Source organism: Oncorhynchus gorbuscha, unplaced genomic scaffold, assembly GCF_021184085.1.
Source record: "Oncorhynchus gorbuscha isolate QuinsamMale2020 ecotype Even-year unplaced genomic scaffold, OgorEven_v1.0 Un_scaffold_2402, whole genome shotgun sequence".
Classification (NCBI taxonomy): domain Eukaryota; kingdom Metazoa; phylum Chordata; class Actinopteri; order Salmoniformes; family Salmonidae; genus Oncorhynchus; species Oncorhynchus gorbuscha.
This window is the reverse complement of record NW_025746924.1, coordinates 1-19,287: the sequence shown is the minus strand read 5'-3', so window position 1 is coordinate 19,287 and position 19,287 is coordinate 1. Positions and strand designations below refer to the sequence as shown.

General features: G+C 31.5%; 1 protein-coding gene across 1 annotated transcript in view; it reads left to right on the top strand.

Moving 5' to 3' along the window:
- Positions 1-17,596, top strand: part of LOC124025742 (low-density lipoprotein receptor-related protein 3-like) — a gene marked incomplete at both ends in the record, with an annotated part of 48,763 nt that extends 31,167 nt beyond the window's left edge. Inside the window, 3 exons of the mRNA XM_046339076.1 lie at positions 10-231; positions 1,543-1,749; positions 17,435-17,596. Of these exons, the coding sequence (XP_046195032.1) occupies positions 10-231; positions 1,543-1,749; positions 17,435-17,596 (591 nt within the window). The remainder of the gene's footprint in view (positions 1-9; positions 232-1,542; positions 1,750-17,434) is intronic.
- Positions 17,597-19,287: the final 1,691 nt, after the last annotated feature.

The following is a 19,287-nucleotide window of genomic DNA, read 5'->3' as shown; positions in this document are numbered from 1 at the left end:
TCCTCCTAGGACCCTAAGCCCATCGTGTTGCAGCTGGACCTGGGGTTAGGGCCAGGGGACTCCCTCCATGTCTATGATGGGCTGGTCCAGAGAGCAGAGCGCCTCCTGCAAGCCCTGTCGCATCATAACAACAGGAGACCAGCCCTGTTAGAATCCAGTAGAGGACAGATGAGTCTGCAGTACCTGGCCCAACCACTCAGCCCTGGGCATGGGTTCAACGCTACATACCAGGTAGGCTAACCCTGACCCTAACCTTGACCTTAACCCTGACCCTAACCGTGACCCTAACACCACACAGCCCTGGGCATGGGTTCAACGCTACATACCAGGTAGGCTAACCCTGACCTTAACCCTGACCTTAACCCCGACCCTAACCCTGACCCTATCACTGACCCTAACCCTGACCTTAACCCTGACCCTAACACCACTCAGCCCTGGGCATGGATTCAACTCTACATACCAGGTAGGCTAACCCTGACCCTAACCCTGACCTTAACCCTGACCATAACCCTGACCCTAACACCACACAGCCCTGGATATGGGTTCAATGCTACATACCAGGTAGGCTAACCCTGACCCTAACCCTGACCTTAACCCTGACCCTAACCCTGACCCTAACACCACACAGCCCTGGGCATGGGTTCAATGCTACATACCAGGTAGGCTAACCCTGACCCTAACCCTGACCTTAACCCTGACACTAAACCTGACCCTAACCCTGACCCTAACACCACACAGCCCTGGGCATGGGTTCAATGCTACATACCAGGTAGGCTAACCCTGACCCTAACCCTGACCTTAACCCTGACCATAACCCTGACCATAACCCTGACCTTAACCATGACCCTAACCCTGACCTTAACCCTGACCTTAACCCTGACCCTAACCCTGACCCTAACACCACTCAGCCCTGGGCATGGATTCAACTCTACATACCAGGTAGAATAACCCTGACAGGAGACTAGTACCCAGAGTTTATCCTGACCAGACAGAAGACTAGTACCCAGAGTTTATCCTAAGCACACAGAAGACTAGTACCCAGAGTTTATCATGACCAGACAGAAGACTAGTACCCAGAGTTTATCCTGACCAGACAGAAGACTAGTACCCAGAGTTTATCCTGACCAGACAGAAGACTAGTACCCAGAGTTTATCCTGAGCACACAGAAGACTAGTACCCAGAGTTTATCCTGACCAGACAGAAGACTAGTACCCAGAGTTTATCCTAACCAGACAGAAGACGAGTACCCAGAGTTTATCCTGACCAGACAGAAGACTAAGACTAGTACCCAGAGTTTATCCTGACCAGACAGAAGACTAGTACCCAGAGTTTATCCTAACCAGACAGAAGACTAGTACCCAGAGTTTATCCAGACCAGACAGAAGACTAGTACCCAGAGTTTATCCTGACCAGACAGAAGACTAGTACCCAGAGTTTATCCTGACCAGACAGAAGACTAGTACCCAGAGTTTATCCTGACCAGACAGAAGAGTAGTACCCAGAGATGACTTCACGAGGACGTTTCCTGTTCTATCCTGTAGGTGAAAGGTTACTGTTTCCCTGGGGAACACCCGTGCGGATTGTACCAGGGCTGTTACTCTGAACGGCAGCGCTGTGACGGGTACTGGCACTGCCCTACGGGGCGCGACGAGGAGGAGTGTCCAGTTTGCCAGGAGGGGGAGTACCCCTGTGAGGGGGGCAGTGGGGCCTGCTACCCTGCCTCTGAAAGATGCAACAACCAGAAGAAGGTATCAATCAATCAATCAATCTATCAATCAATCAATCTATCAATCAATCAATCAATCAATACTTTATAATCCTGTTGTGCAATTGTGATTTAAAAAAATGATTGTGCTAAACTCCTGGATGTAGGAGAGAAACCCTTCAGTTGAAAACAATTCTGGTAAAAATCATTGTGCTAAACTCCTGGATGTAGGAGAGAAACCCTTCAGTTGAAAACAATTCTGGTAAAAATCATTGTGCTAAACTCCTGGATGTAGGAGAGAAACCCTTCAGTTGAAAACAATTCTGGTAAAAATCATTGTGCTAAACTCCTGGATGTAGGAGAGAAACCCTTCGGTTGAAAACATTCTAGTTACAGTCTATTTCCTGACTATGATTCTAATGATCGTTGTGTCGAAAAACAGGCTTTTAATACAATCAAATCAAATGATTATTTAATAACAGTGAAATGCTTACTGACGGCCCTTTACTCAATAAAGATCCAGATTCAAATGAATTCAAATGAAATAGTGACATAAGGAATTAAATAAAAGAGGACAGTGAATTTAAAAAATTATCTATTTAGTTGCTTAATTCTTCCAAATATATTATTGTGTTTGTTGTCGGCCTTCTGCTAATTCTTAGATTATTTTTAACAGAAAGTCACGTTCTGACCTTTATTTCCTTTGTTTTGTCTTTATTTAGTGTTGGTCAGGGTGTGAGTTGGGGTGGGCAGTCTGTGTTTTGTCTTTATTTAGTGTTGGTCAGGGCGTGAGTTGGGGTGGGCAGTCTGTGTTTTGTCTTTATTTAGTGTTGGTCAGGGCGTGAGTTGGGGTGGGCAGTCTGTGTTTTGTCTTTATTTAGTGTTGGTCAGGGCGTGAGTTGGGGTGGGCAGTCTGTGTTTTGTCTTTATTTAGTGTTGGTCAGGGCGTGAGTTGGGGTGGGCAGTCTGTGTTTTGTCTTTATTTAGTGTTGGTCAGGGCGTGAGTTGGGGTGGGCAGTCTGTGTTTTGTCTTTATTTAGTATGGTCAGGGCGTGAGTTGGGGTGGGCAGTCTGTGTTTTGTCTTTATTTAGTGTTGGTCAGGGCGTGAGTTGGGGTGGGCAGTCTGTGTTTTGTCTTTATTTAGTGTTGGTCAGGGCGTGAGTTGGGGTGGGCAGTCTGTGTTTTGTCTTTATTTAGTGTTGGTCAGGGCGTGAGTTGGGGTGGGCAGTCTGTGTTTTGTCTTTATTTAGTATGGTCAGGGCGTGAGTTGGGGTGGGCAGTCTGTGTTTTGTCTTTATTTAGTGTTGGTCAGGGCGTGAGTTGGGGTGGGCAGTCTGTGTTTTGTCTTTATTTAGTATGGTCAGGGCGTGAGTTGGGGTGGGCAGTCTGTGTTTTGTCTTTATTTAGTATGGTCAGGGCGTGAGTTGGGGTGGGCAGTCTGTGTTTTGTCTTTATTTAGTGTTGGTCAGGGCGTGAGTTGGAGTGGGCAGTCTATGTTTTGTCTTTATTTAGTATGGTCAGGGCGTGAGTTGGAGTGGGCAGTCTATGTTTTGTCTTTATTTAGTATGGTCAGGGCGTGAGTTGGGGTGGGCAGTCTGTGTTTTGTCTTTATTTAGTATGGTCAGGGTGTGAGTTGGTGTGGGCAGTCTGTGTTTTGTCTTTATTTAGTATGGTCAGGGTGTGAGTTGGGGTGGGCAGTCCGTGTTTTGTCTTTATTTAGTATGGTCAGGGTGTGAGTTGGGGTGGGCAGTCTATGTTTTGTCTTTATTTAGTATGGTCAGGGTGTGAGTTGGGGTGGGCAGTCCGTGTTTTGTCTTTATTTAGTATGGTCAGGGTGTGAGTTGGGGTGGGCAGTCTGTGTTTTGTCTTTATTTAGTATGGTCAGGGTGTAAGTTGGGGTGGGCAGTCTGTGTTTTGTCTTTATTTAGTATGGTCAGGGTGTGAGTTGGGGTGGGCAGTCTGTGTTTTGTCTTTATTTAGTATGGTCAGGGTGTGAGTTGGGGTGGGCAGTCTGTGTTTTGTCTTTATTTAGTATGGTCAGGGTGTGAGTTGGGGTGGGCAGTCTGTGTTTTGTCTTTATTTAGTATGGTCAGGGTGTGAGTTGGGGTGGGCAGTCTATGTTTTGTCTTTATTTAGTATGGTCAGGGCGAGAGTTGGGGTGGGCAGTCTATGTTTTGTGTTTCTATGTTTAGGTTTCTGTTTCGGCCTAGTATAGTCCTCAATCAGAGGCAGGTGTCGTTAGTTGTCTCTGATTGAGAATCATACTTAGGTAGCCTGGGTTTCACTGTTGGTTTGTGAAAAGCTGAAATGCCTTGAGTCAATTAGTGTCCCGCTCGTTGTCGTGGAAATGAGTCAATTAGTGTCCCTCTCGTTGTCGTGGAAATGAGTCAATTAGTGTCCCGCTCGTTGTCGTGGAAATGAGTCAATTAGTGTCCCGCTCGTTGTCGTGGAAATGAGTCAATAAGTGTCCCGCTCGTTGTCGTGGAAAGGAGTCAATTAGTGTCCCGCTCGTTGTCGTGGAAATGAGTCAATTAGTGTCCCGCTCGTTGTCGTGGAAATGAGTCAATAAGTGTCCCGCTCGTTGTCGTGGAAATGAGTCAATAAGTGTCCCGCTCGTTGTCATGGAAATGAGTCAATAAGTGTCCCACTCGTTGTCGTGGAAATGACCGGACCAAGGTGCAGCATGGTGAGCGTACATTTCTTTATTTGATAAACATCGCCAACAGAACAAAGAACAAGGACACGACGTGAAGATTACTTAGTCTATAATGCCACTAACAAAGACAACTACCCCCATAGTGAAGAGTACTTAGGCTATAATGCCACTAACAAAGACAACTACCCCCATAGTGAAGATTACTTAGTCTATAATGCCACTAACAAAGACAACTACCCCCATAGTGAAGATTACTTAGTCTATAATGCCACTAACAAAGACGTGGACTCACAAGTACAAAAGGAAAAAAGGCTGCCTAAGTTTGATTCCCAATCAGAGACAATGATAGACAGCTGTCCCTGATTGAGAACCCAAAACATAGAAACATACACACTGAGGAAGACAACATACTGATCAATATAATTTAATATACACACTGAGGAAGACCACATACTGATCAATATAATATAATATAATATACACACTGAGGAAGACAACATACTGATCAATATAATATAATATACACACTGAGGAAGATCACATACTGATCAATATAATATAATATACACACTGAGGAAGACAACATACTGATCAATATAATATAATATACACACTGAGGAAGACAACATACTGATCAATATAATATAATATACACACTGAGGAAGACAACATGCTGATCAATATAATATAACATACACACTGAGGAAGACAACATACTGATCAATATAATTTAATATACACACTGAGGAAGACAACATACTGATCAATATAATATAATATAATATACACACTGAGGAAGACAACATGCTGATCAATATAATATAATATACACACTGAGGAAGACAACATGCTGATCAATATAATATAATATACACACTGAGGAAGACAACATGCTGATCAATATAATATAATATACACACTGAGGAAGACAACATACTGATCAATATAATATAATATACACACTGAGGAAGACAACATGCTGATCAATATAATATAATATACACACTGAGGAAGACAACATACTGATCAATATAATATAATATACACACTGAGGAAGACAACATACTGATCAATATAATATAATATAATATAATATACACACTGAGGAAGACAACATACTGATCAATATAATATAATATAATATAATATAATGATACACACTGAGGAAGACAACATACTGATCAATATAATATAATATAATATACACACTGAGGAAGACAACATGCTGATCAATATAATATAATATAACACTATAACATGCTGATCACACACACTGAGGAAGACAACATGCTGATCAATATAATATAATATACACACTGAGGAAGACAACATACTGATCAATATAATATAATATAATATAATATACACACTGAGGAAGACAACATACTGATCAATATAATATAATATAATATAATATACACACTGAGGAAGACAACATACTGATCAATATAATATAATATACACACTGAGGAAGACAACATACTGAGGAAAGACAACATACTGATCAATATAATATAATATAATATAATATACACACTGAGGAAGACAACATACTGATCAATATAATATAATATAATATAATATACACACTGAGGAAGACAACATACTGATCAATATAATATAATATACACACTGAGGAAGACAACATACTGATCAATATAATATAATATAATATACACACTGAGGAAGACAACATACTGATCAATATAATATAATATAATATAATATACACACTGAGGAAGACAACATGCTGATCAATATAATATAATATAATATACACACTGAGGAAGACAACATGCTGATCAATATAATATAATATAATATACACACTGAGGAAGACAACATACTGATCAATATAATATAATATACACACTGAGGAAGACAACATACTGATCAATATAATATAATATACACACTGAGGAAGACAACATACTGATCAATATAATATAATATACACACTGAGGAAGACAACATACTGATCAATATAATATAATATAATATACACACTGAGGAAGACAACATGCTGATCAATATAATATAATATAATATACACACTGAGGAAGACAACATACTGATCAATATAATATAATATAATATAATATACACACTGAGGAAGACAACATGCTGATCAATATAATATAATATAATATACACACTGAGGAAGACAACATACTGATCAATATAATATAATATAATATACACACTGAGGAAGACAACATACTGATCAATATAATATAATATAATATACACACTGAGGAAGACAACATACTGATCAATATAATATAATATACACACTGAGGAAGACAACATGCTGATCAATATAATATAATATAATATACACACTGAGGAAGACAACATACTGATCAATATAATATAATATACACACTGAGGAAGACAACATGCTGATCAATATAATATAATATAATATACACACTGAGGAAGACAACATACTGATCAATATAATATAATATAATATACACACTGAGGAAGACAACATACTGATCAATATAATATAATATAATATACACACTGAGGAAGACAACATACTGATCAATATAATATAATATAATATACACACTGAGGAAGACAACATGCTGATCAATATAATATAATATACACACTGAGGAAGACAACATGCTGATCAATATAATATAATATACACACTGAGGAAGACAACATACTAATCAATATAATATAATATACACACTGAGGAAGACAACATGCTGATCAATATAATATAATATACACACTGAGGAAGACAACATACTGATCAATATAATATAATATAATATACACACTGAGGAAGACAACATGCTGATCAATATAATATAATATACACACTGAGGAAGACAACATACTAATCAATATAATATAATATACACACTGAGGAAGACAACATGCTGATCAATATAATATAATATAATATACACACTGAGGAAGACAACATGCTGATCAATATAATATAATATACACACTGAGGAAGACAACATACTGATCAATATAATATAATATAATATACACACTGAGGAAGACAACATACTGATCAATATAATATAATATACACACTGAGGAAGACAACATGCTGATCAATATAATATAATATACACACTGAGGAAGACAACATACTGATCAATATAATATAATATACACACTGAGGAAGACAACATACTGATCAATATAATATAATATACACAATGAGGAAGACAACATACTGATCAATATAATATAATATACACACTGAGGAAGACAACATACTGATCAATATAATATAATATACACACTGAGGAAGACAACATGCTGATCAATATAATATACACACTGAGGAAGACAACATACTGATCAATATAATATAATATAATATACACACTGAGGAAGACAACATACTGATCAATATAATATAATATAATATACACACTGAGGAAGACAACATACTGATCAATATAATATAATATACACACTAAGGAAGACAACATACTGATCAATATAATATAATATAATATACACACTGAGGAAGACCACATACTGATCAATATAATATAATATACACACTGAGGAAGACAACATGCTGATCAATATAATATAATATACACACTGAGGAAGACCACATACTGATCAATATAATATAATACTGAGGAAGACACACTGAGGAAGACAACATACTGATCAATATAATATAATATACACACTGAGGAAGACAACATACTGATCAATATAATATAATATACACACTGAGGAAGACAACATACTGATCAATATAATATAATATACACACTGAGGAAGACAACATGCTGATCAATATAATATAATATACACACTGAGGAAGACAACATACTGATCAATATAATATACACACTGAGGAAGACAACATACTGATCAATATAATATAATATAATATACACACTGAGGAAGACAACATACTGATCAATATAATATAATATACACACTGAGGAAGACAACATACTGATCAATATAATATAATATACACACTGAGGAAGACAACATACTGATCAATATAATATAATATACACACTGAGGAAGACAACATACTGATCAATATAATATAATATACACACTAATACAACATAATCAATATAATATACACACTGAGGAAGACAACATACTGATCAATATAATATAATATACACACTGAGGAAGACAACATACTGATCAATATAATATAATATAATATAATATACACACTGAGGAAGACAACATACTGATCAATATAATATAATATATAATATACACACTGAGGAAGACAACATACTGATCAATATAATATAATATACACACTGAGGAAGACAACATACTGATCAATATAATATAATATAATATACACACTGAGGAAGACAACATGCTGATCAATATAATATAATATACACACTGAGGAAGACAACATGCTGATCAATATAATATAACATAATATACACACTGAGGAAGACAACATGCTGATCAATATAATATAATATACACACTGAGGAAGACAACATGCTGATCAATATAATATAATATAATATAATATACACACTGAGGAAGACAACATACTGATCAATATAATATAATATAATATAATATACACACTGAGGAAGACAACATACTGATCAATATAATATAATATACACACTGAGGAAGACAACATACTGATCAATATAATATAATATACACACTGAGGAAGACAACATACTGATCAATATAATATAATATAATATACACACTGAGGAAGACAACATACTGATCAATATAATATAATATAATATAATATACACACTGAGGAAGACAACATACTGATCAATATAATATAATATACACACTGAGGAAGACAACATACTGATCAATATAATATAATATAATATAATATACACACTGAGGAAGACAACATACTGATCAATATAATATAATATAATATAATATACACACTGAGGAAGACAACATGCTGATCAATATAATATAATATAATATACAATATAATATAATATAATATACACTGAGGAAGACAACATACTGATCAATATAATATAATATAATATACACACTGAGGAAGACAACATACTGATCAATATAATATAATATACACACTGAGGAAGACAACATACTGATCAATATAATATAATATACACACTGAGGAAGACAACATACTGATCAATATAATATAATATACACACTGAGGAAGACAACATACTGATCAATATAATATAATATAATATACACACTGAGGAAGACAACATACTGATCAATATAATATAATATAATATACACACTGAGGAAGACAACATACTAATCAATATAATATAATATAATATAATATACACACTGAGGAAGACAACATACTGATCAATATAATATAATATAATATACACACTGAGGAAGACAACATACTGATCAATATAATATAATATACACACTGAGGAAGACAACATACTGATCAATATAATATAATATAATATACACACTGAGGAAGACAACATACTGATCAATATAATATAATATACACACTGAGGAAGACAACATATGATCAATATAATATAATATAATATACACACTGAGGAAGACAACATACTGATCAATATAATATAATATAATATACACACTGAGGAAGACAACATACTGATCAATATAATATAATATAATATACACACTGAGGAAGACAACATACTGATCAATATAATATAATATAATATACACACTGAGGAAGACAACATACTGATCAATATAATATAATATACACACTGAGGAAGACAACATACTGATCAATATAATATAATATACACACTGAGGAAGACAACATACTAATCAATATAATATAATATACACACTGAGGAAGACAACATACTGATCAATATAATATAATATACACACTGAGGAAGACAACATACTGATCAATATAATATAATATAATATACACACTGAGGAAGACAACATACTAATCAATATAATATAATATACACACTGAGGAAGACAACATACTAATCAATATAATATAATATACACACTGAGGAAGACAACATACTGATCAATATAATATAATATAATATACACACTGAGGAAGACAACATACTGATCAATATAATATAATATACACACTAAGGAAGACAACATACTGATCAATATAATATAATATAATATACACACTGAGGAAGACCACATACTGATCAATATAATATAATATACACACTGAGGAAGACAACATGCTGATCAATATAATATAATATACACACTGAGGAAGACAACATACTGATCAATATAATATAATATACACACTGAGGAAGACAACATACTGATCAATATAATATAATATACACAATGAGGAAGACAACATACTGATCAATATAATATAATATACACACTGAGGAAGACAACATACTGATCAATATAATATAATATACACACTGAGGAAGACAACATACTGATCAATATAATATACACACTGAGGAAGACAACATACTGATCAATATAATATAATATAATATACACACTGAGGAAGACAACATACTGATCAATATAATATAATATAATATACACACTGAGGAAGACAACATACTGATCAATATAATATAATATAATATACACACTGAGGAAGACAACATACTGATCAATATAATATAATATAATATACACACTGAGGAAGACAACATACTGATCAATATAATATAATATACACACTGAGGAAGACAACATACTGATCAATATAATATAATATACACACTGAGGAAGACAACATACTGATCAATATAATATAATATACACACTGAGGAAGACAACATACTGATCAATATAATATAATATACACACTGAGGAAGACAACATACTGATCAATATAATATAATATAATATACACACTGAGGAAGACAACATACTGATCAATATAATATAATATACACACTGAGGAAGACAACATACTGATCAATATAATATAATATAATATACACACTGAGGAAGACAACATACTGATCAATATAATATAATATACACACTGAGGAAGACAACATACTGATCAATATAATATAATATAATATACACACTGAGGAAGACAACATACTGATCAATATAATATAATATAATATACACACTGAGGAAGACAACATACTGATCAATATAATATAATATAATATACACACTGAGGAAGACAACATACTGATCAATATAATATAATATACACACTGAGGAAGACAACATACTGATCAATATAATATAATATACACACTGAGGAAGACAACATATAATGATCAATATAATATAATATAATATACACACTGAGGAAGACAACATACTGATCAATATAATATAATATACACACTGAGGAAGACAACATACTGATCAATATAATATAATATAATATACAATATAATATAATATACACTGAGGAAGACAACATACTGATCAATATAATATAATATACACACTGAGGAAGACAACATAATCAATATAATATAATATACACACTGAGGAAGACAACATACTGATCAATATAATATAATATAATATACACACTGAGGAAGACAACATACTGATCAATATAATATAATATACACACTGAGGAAGACAACATATATCAATATAATATAATATACACACTGAGGAAGACAACATACTGATCAATATAATATAATATAATATACACACTGAGGAAGACAACATACTGATCAATATAATATAATATAATATACACACTGAGGAAGACAACATACTGATCAATATAATATAATATAATATACACACTGAGGAAGACAACATACTGATCAATATAATATAATATAATATACACACTGAGGAAGACAACATGCTGATCAATATAATATAATATACACACTGAGGAAGACAACATACTGATCAATATAATATAATATAACACTGAGGAAGACAACATACTGATCAATATAATATAATATACACACTGAGGAAGACAACATACTGATCAATATAATATAATATACACACTGAGGAAGACAACATACTGATCAATATAATATAATATAATATACACACTGAGGAAGACAACATACTGATCAATATAATATAATATACACACTGAGGAAGACAACATACTGATCAATATAATATAATATAATATACACACTGAGGAAGACAACATACTGATCAATATAATATAATATAATATACACACTGAGGAAGACAACATACTGATCAATATAATATAATATAATATACACACTGAGGAAGACAACATACTGATCAATATAATATAATATACACACTGAGGAAGACAACATACTGATCAATATAATATAATATAATATACACACTGAGGAAGACAACATACTGATCAATATAATATAATATACACACTGAGGAAGACAACATACTGATCAATATAATATAATATACACACTGAGGAAGACAACATACTGATCAATATAATATAATATACACACTGAGGAAGACAACATACTGATCAATATAATATAATATACACACTGAGGAAGACAACATACTGATCAATATAATATAATATATACTGATCACTGAGGAAGACAACATACTGATCAATATAATATACACACTGAGGAAGACAACATACTGATCAATATAATATAATATAATATACACACTGAGGAAGACAACATACTGATCAATATAATATAATATACACACTGAGGAAGACAACATACTGATCAATATAATATAATATACACACTGAGGAAGACAACATACTGATCAATATAATATAATATACACACTGAGGAAGACAACATACTGATCAATATAATATAATATACACACTGAGGAAGACAACATGCTGATCAATATAATATAATATACACACTGAGGAAGACAACATACTGATCAATATAATATAATATACACACTGAGGAAGACAACATGCTGATCAATATAATATAATATACACACTGAGGAAGACAACATACTGATCAATATAATATAATATACACACTGAGGAAGACAACATACTGATCAATATAATATAATATACACACTGAGGAAGACAACATACTGATCAATATAATATAATTAATATACACACTGAGGAAGACAACATACTGATCAATATAATATAATATACACACTGAGGAAGACAACATACTGATCAATATAATATAATATAATACACTGAGGAAGACAACATACTGATCAATATAATATAATATACACACTGAGGAAGACAACATACTGATCAATATAATATAATATACACACTGAGGAAGACAACATACTGATCAATATAATATAATATACACACTGAGGAAGACAACATACTGATCAATATAATATAATATAATATACACACTGAGGAAGACAACATGCTGATCAATATAATATAATATAATATACACACTGAGGAAGACAACATACTGATCAATATAATATAATCTACACACTGAGGAAGACAACATACTGATCAATATAATATAATATAATATACACACTGAGGAAGACAACATACTGATCAATATAATATAATATATATACACACTGAGGAAGACAACATACTGATCAATATAATATAATATAATATACACACTGAGAAGACAACATACTGATCAATATAATATAATATACACACTGAGGAAGACAACATACTGATCAATATAATATAATATAATATACACACTGAGGAAGACAACATACTGATCAATATAATATAATATAATATACACACTGAGGAAGACAACATACTGATCAATATAATATAATATACATATACACACTGAGGAAGACAACATACTGATCAATATAATATAATATACACACTGAGGAAGACCACATACTGATCAATATAATATAATATACACACTGAGGAAGACAACATACTGATCAATATAATATAATATAATATACACACTGAGGAAGACAACATACTGATCAATATAATATAATATACACACTGAGGAAGACAACATACTGATCAATATAATATAATATACACACTGAGGAAGACAACATACTGATCAATATAATATAATATACACACTGAGGAAGACAACATACTGATCAATATAATATAATATACACACTGAGGAAGACAACATACTGATCAATATAATATAATATATACACACTGAGGAAGACAACATACTGATCAATATAATATAATATACACACTGAGGAAGACAACATAATATAATATAATATACTGATCAATATAATATAATATAATATACACACTGAGGAAGACAACATACTGATCAATATAATATAATAATATACACACTGAGAAGACAACATACTGATCAATATAATATAATATAATATACACACTGAGGAAGACAACATACTGATCAATATAATATAATATAATATACACACTGAGGAAGACAACATACTGATCAATATAATATAATATAATATACACACTGAGGAAGACAACATACTGATCAATATAATATAATATAATACACTGAGGAAGACAACATACTGATCAATATAATATAATATACACACTGAGGAAGACAACATACTGATCAATATAATATAATATAATATACACACTGAGGAAGACAACATACTGATCAATATAATATAATATACACACTGAGGAAGACAACATACTGATCAATATAATATAATATACACTGAGGAAGACAACATACTGATCAATATAATATAATATACACACTGAGGAAGACAACATACTGATCAATATAATATAATATAATATACACACTGAGGAAGACAACATACTGATCAATATAATATAATATAATATAATACACACTGAGGAAGACAACATACTGATCAATATAATATAATATACACACTGAGGAAGACAACATACTGATCAATATAATATACACACTGAGGAAGACAACATACTGATCAATATAATATAATATACACACTGAGGAAGACAACATACTGATCAATATAATATAATATAATATACACACTGAGGAAGACAACATACTGATCAATATAATATACATAATAGGAAGACAACATACTGATCACTAATATAATATAATATACACACTGAGGAAGACAACATGCTGATCAATATAATATAATATAATATACACACTGAGGAAGACAACATACTGATCAATATAATATAATATACACACTGAGGAAGACAACATACTGATCAATATAATATAATATACACACTGAGGAAGACAACATGCTGATCAATATATTATAATATAATCTACACACTGAGGAAGACAACATACTGATCAATATAATATAATATACACACTGAGGAAGACAACATACTGATCAATATAATATAATATACACACTGAGGAAGACAACATACTGATCAATATAATATAATATACACACTGAGGAAGACAACATACTGATCAATATAATATAATATACACACTGAGGAAGACAACATGCTGATCAATATAATATAATATAATATACACACTGAGGAAGACAACATACTGATCAATATAATATAATATAATATACACACTGAGGAAGACAACATACTGATCAATATAATATAATATAATATACACACTGAGGAAGACAACATACTGATCAATATAATATAATATACACACTGAGGAAGACAACATACTGATCAATATAATATAATATAATATACACACTGAGGAAGACAACATACTGATCAATATAATATAATATAATATACACACTGAGGAAGACAACATACTGATCAATATAATATAATATAATATACACATACTGAGGAAGACAACATACTGATCAATATAATATAATATAATATACACACTGAGGAAGACAACATACTGATCAATATAATATAATATAATATACACACTGAGGAAGACAACATACTGATCAATATAATATAATATACACACTGAGGAAGACAACATACTGATCAATATAATATAATATAATATACACACTGAGGAAGACAACATACTGATCAATATAATATAATATACACACTGAGGAAGACAACATGCTGATCAATATAATATAATATACACACTGAGGAAGACAACATACTGATCAATATAATATAATATAATATACACACTGAGGAAGACAACATACTGATCAATATAATATAATATAATATACACACTGAGGAAGACAACATGCTGATCAATATAATATAATATAATATACACACTGAGGAAGACCACATACTGATCAATATAATATAATCTACACACTGAGGAAGACAACATACTGATCAATATAATATAATATAATATACACACTGAGGAAGACAACATACTGATCAATATAATATAATATACACACTGAGGAAGACAACATACTGATCAATATAATATACACACTGAGGAAGACAACATACTGATCAATATAATATAATATAAAAAAACACACTGAGGAAGACAACATGCTGATCAATATAATATACACACTGAGGAAGACAACATGCTGATCAATATAATATAATATACACACTGAGGAAGACAACATGCTGATCAATATAATATACACACTGAGGAAGACAACATACTGATCAATATAATATAATATACACACTGAGGAAGACAACACACTGATCAATATAATATAATATACACACTGAGGAAGACAACATACTGATCAATATAATATAATATAATAGGAAGACAACATACACACTGAGGAAGACAACATACTGATCAATATAATATAATATACACACTGAGGAAGACAACATGCTGATCAATATAATATAATATACACACTGAGGAAGACAACATACTGATCAATATAATATAATATAATATACACACTGAGGAAGACAACATACTGATCAATATAATATAATATAATATACACACTGAGGAAGACCACATACTGATCAATATAATATAATATACACACTGAGGAAGACAACATACTGATCAATATAATATAATATAATATACACACTGAGGAAGACCACATACTGATCAATATAATATAATATACACACTGAGGAAGACAACATACTGATCAATATAATATAATATAATATACACACTGAGGAAGACAACATACTGATCAATATAATATAATATAATATACACACTGAGGAAGACAACATGCTGATCAATATAATATAATATACACACTGAGGAAGACAACATACTGATCACAACTGTTTTGATTGTAAATATACAGCAGTATCTCTCATTCATTCATCCGTTCCAGTGTCCAGACGGTTCTGATGAGAAGAACTGTTATGACTGCCAGCCGGGGAACTTCCACTGTGACACCAACCTGTGTATCTTCGAGACGTGGCACTGTGATGGCCAGGAGGACTGTCTGGATGGTAGTGACGAGAGAGACTGTTTGGGAGCTGTACCCAGGAAGGTACAGTGAAACATCATCATTTCAACCACTCCACACATTTCTTGTTAACAAACTATAGTTTTGGCCAGTCAGTTAGGACGTCTTCTTTGTTCACGACACAAGTCATTTTTCCAACAATTGTTTAGAGATTATTTCACTTACTAGTAGTAGTGTGTTTATAATGTATTGTATTACTAGTAGTAGTGTGTTTATAATGTATTGTATTACTAGTAGTAGTATGGTTTATAATGTGTTTTATAATGTATTGTATTACTAGTAGTAGTGTGTTTATAATGTATTGTATTACTAGTAGTAGTATGGTTTATAATGTGTTTTATAATGTATTGTATTACTAGTAGTAGTGTGTTTATAATGTATTGTATTACTAGTAGTAGTATGGTTTATAATGTGTTTTATAATGTATTGTATTACTAGTAGTAGTATGTTTATAATGTATTGTATTACTAGTAGTAGTGTGTTTATAATGTATTGTATTACTAGTAGTAGTGTGTTTATAATGTATTGTATTACTAGTAGTAGTATGGTTTATAATGTGTTTTATAATGTATTGTATTACTAGTAGTAGTGTGGTTTATAATGTGTTGTATTACTAGTAGTAGTATGTTTTATAATGTGTTGTATTACTAGTAGTAGTGTGTTTATAATGTATTGTATTACTAGTAGTAGTGTGTTTTATAATGTATTGTATTACTAGTAGTAGTGTGTTTTATAATGTATTGTATTACTAGTAGTAGTATATTTATAGTGTATTGTATTACTAGTAGTAGTATGTTTTATAATGTGTTTTATAATGTATTGTATTACTAGTAGTAGTATGTTTATAATGTATTGTATTACTAGTAGTAGTATGTTTTATAATGTATTGTATTACTAGTAGTAGTGTTTTTTATAATGTGTTTTATAATGTATTGTATTACTAGTAGTAGTAGTATGTTTTATAATGTATTGTATTACTAGTTGTAGTAGTATGTTTTATAATGTGTTTTATAATGTATTGTATTACTAGTAGTATGTTTTATAATGTGTTTTATAATGTATTGTATTACTAGTAGTAGTATGTTTTATAATGTGTTTTATTGTGTTTTTATTACTAGTAGTAGTGTGTTTATAATGTATTGTATTACTAGTAGTAGTGTGTTTTATAATGTATTGTATTACTAGTAGTAGTGTGTTTATAATGTATTGTATTGTATTACTAGTAGTAGTATAATGTTTGTATTGCGATAATGTGTTTATAATGTATTGTATTACTAGTAGTAGTGTGTTTTATAATGTTTATAATGTATGGTTTATAATGTATTACTAGTAGTAGTGTTTTATAATGTTTTTATAATGTATTGTATTGTATTACTAGTAGTAGTGTGTTTATAATGTATTGTATTACTAGTAGTATGTTTATAATGTATTGTATTACTAGTAGTAGTATGTTTTATAATGTTTATAATGTATTGTATTACTAGTAGTAGTATGTTTATAATGTGTTGTATAATGTATTGTATTACTAGTAGTAGTATGTTTATAATGTTTATAAATGTATTGTATTACTACTAGTAGTATGTTTATAATGTATTGTATTACTAGTAGTAGTATATTTATAGTGTATTGTATTACTAGTAGTAGTATGTTTTATAAGTGTGTTTTATAATGTATTGTATTACTAGTAGTAGTATGTTTTATAATGTATTGTATTA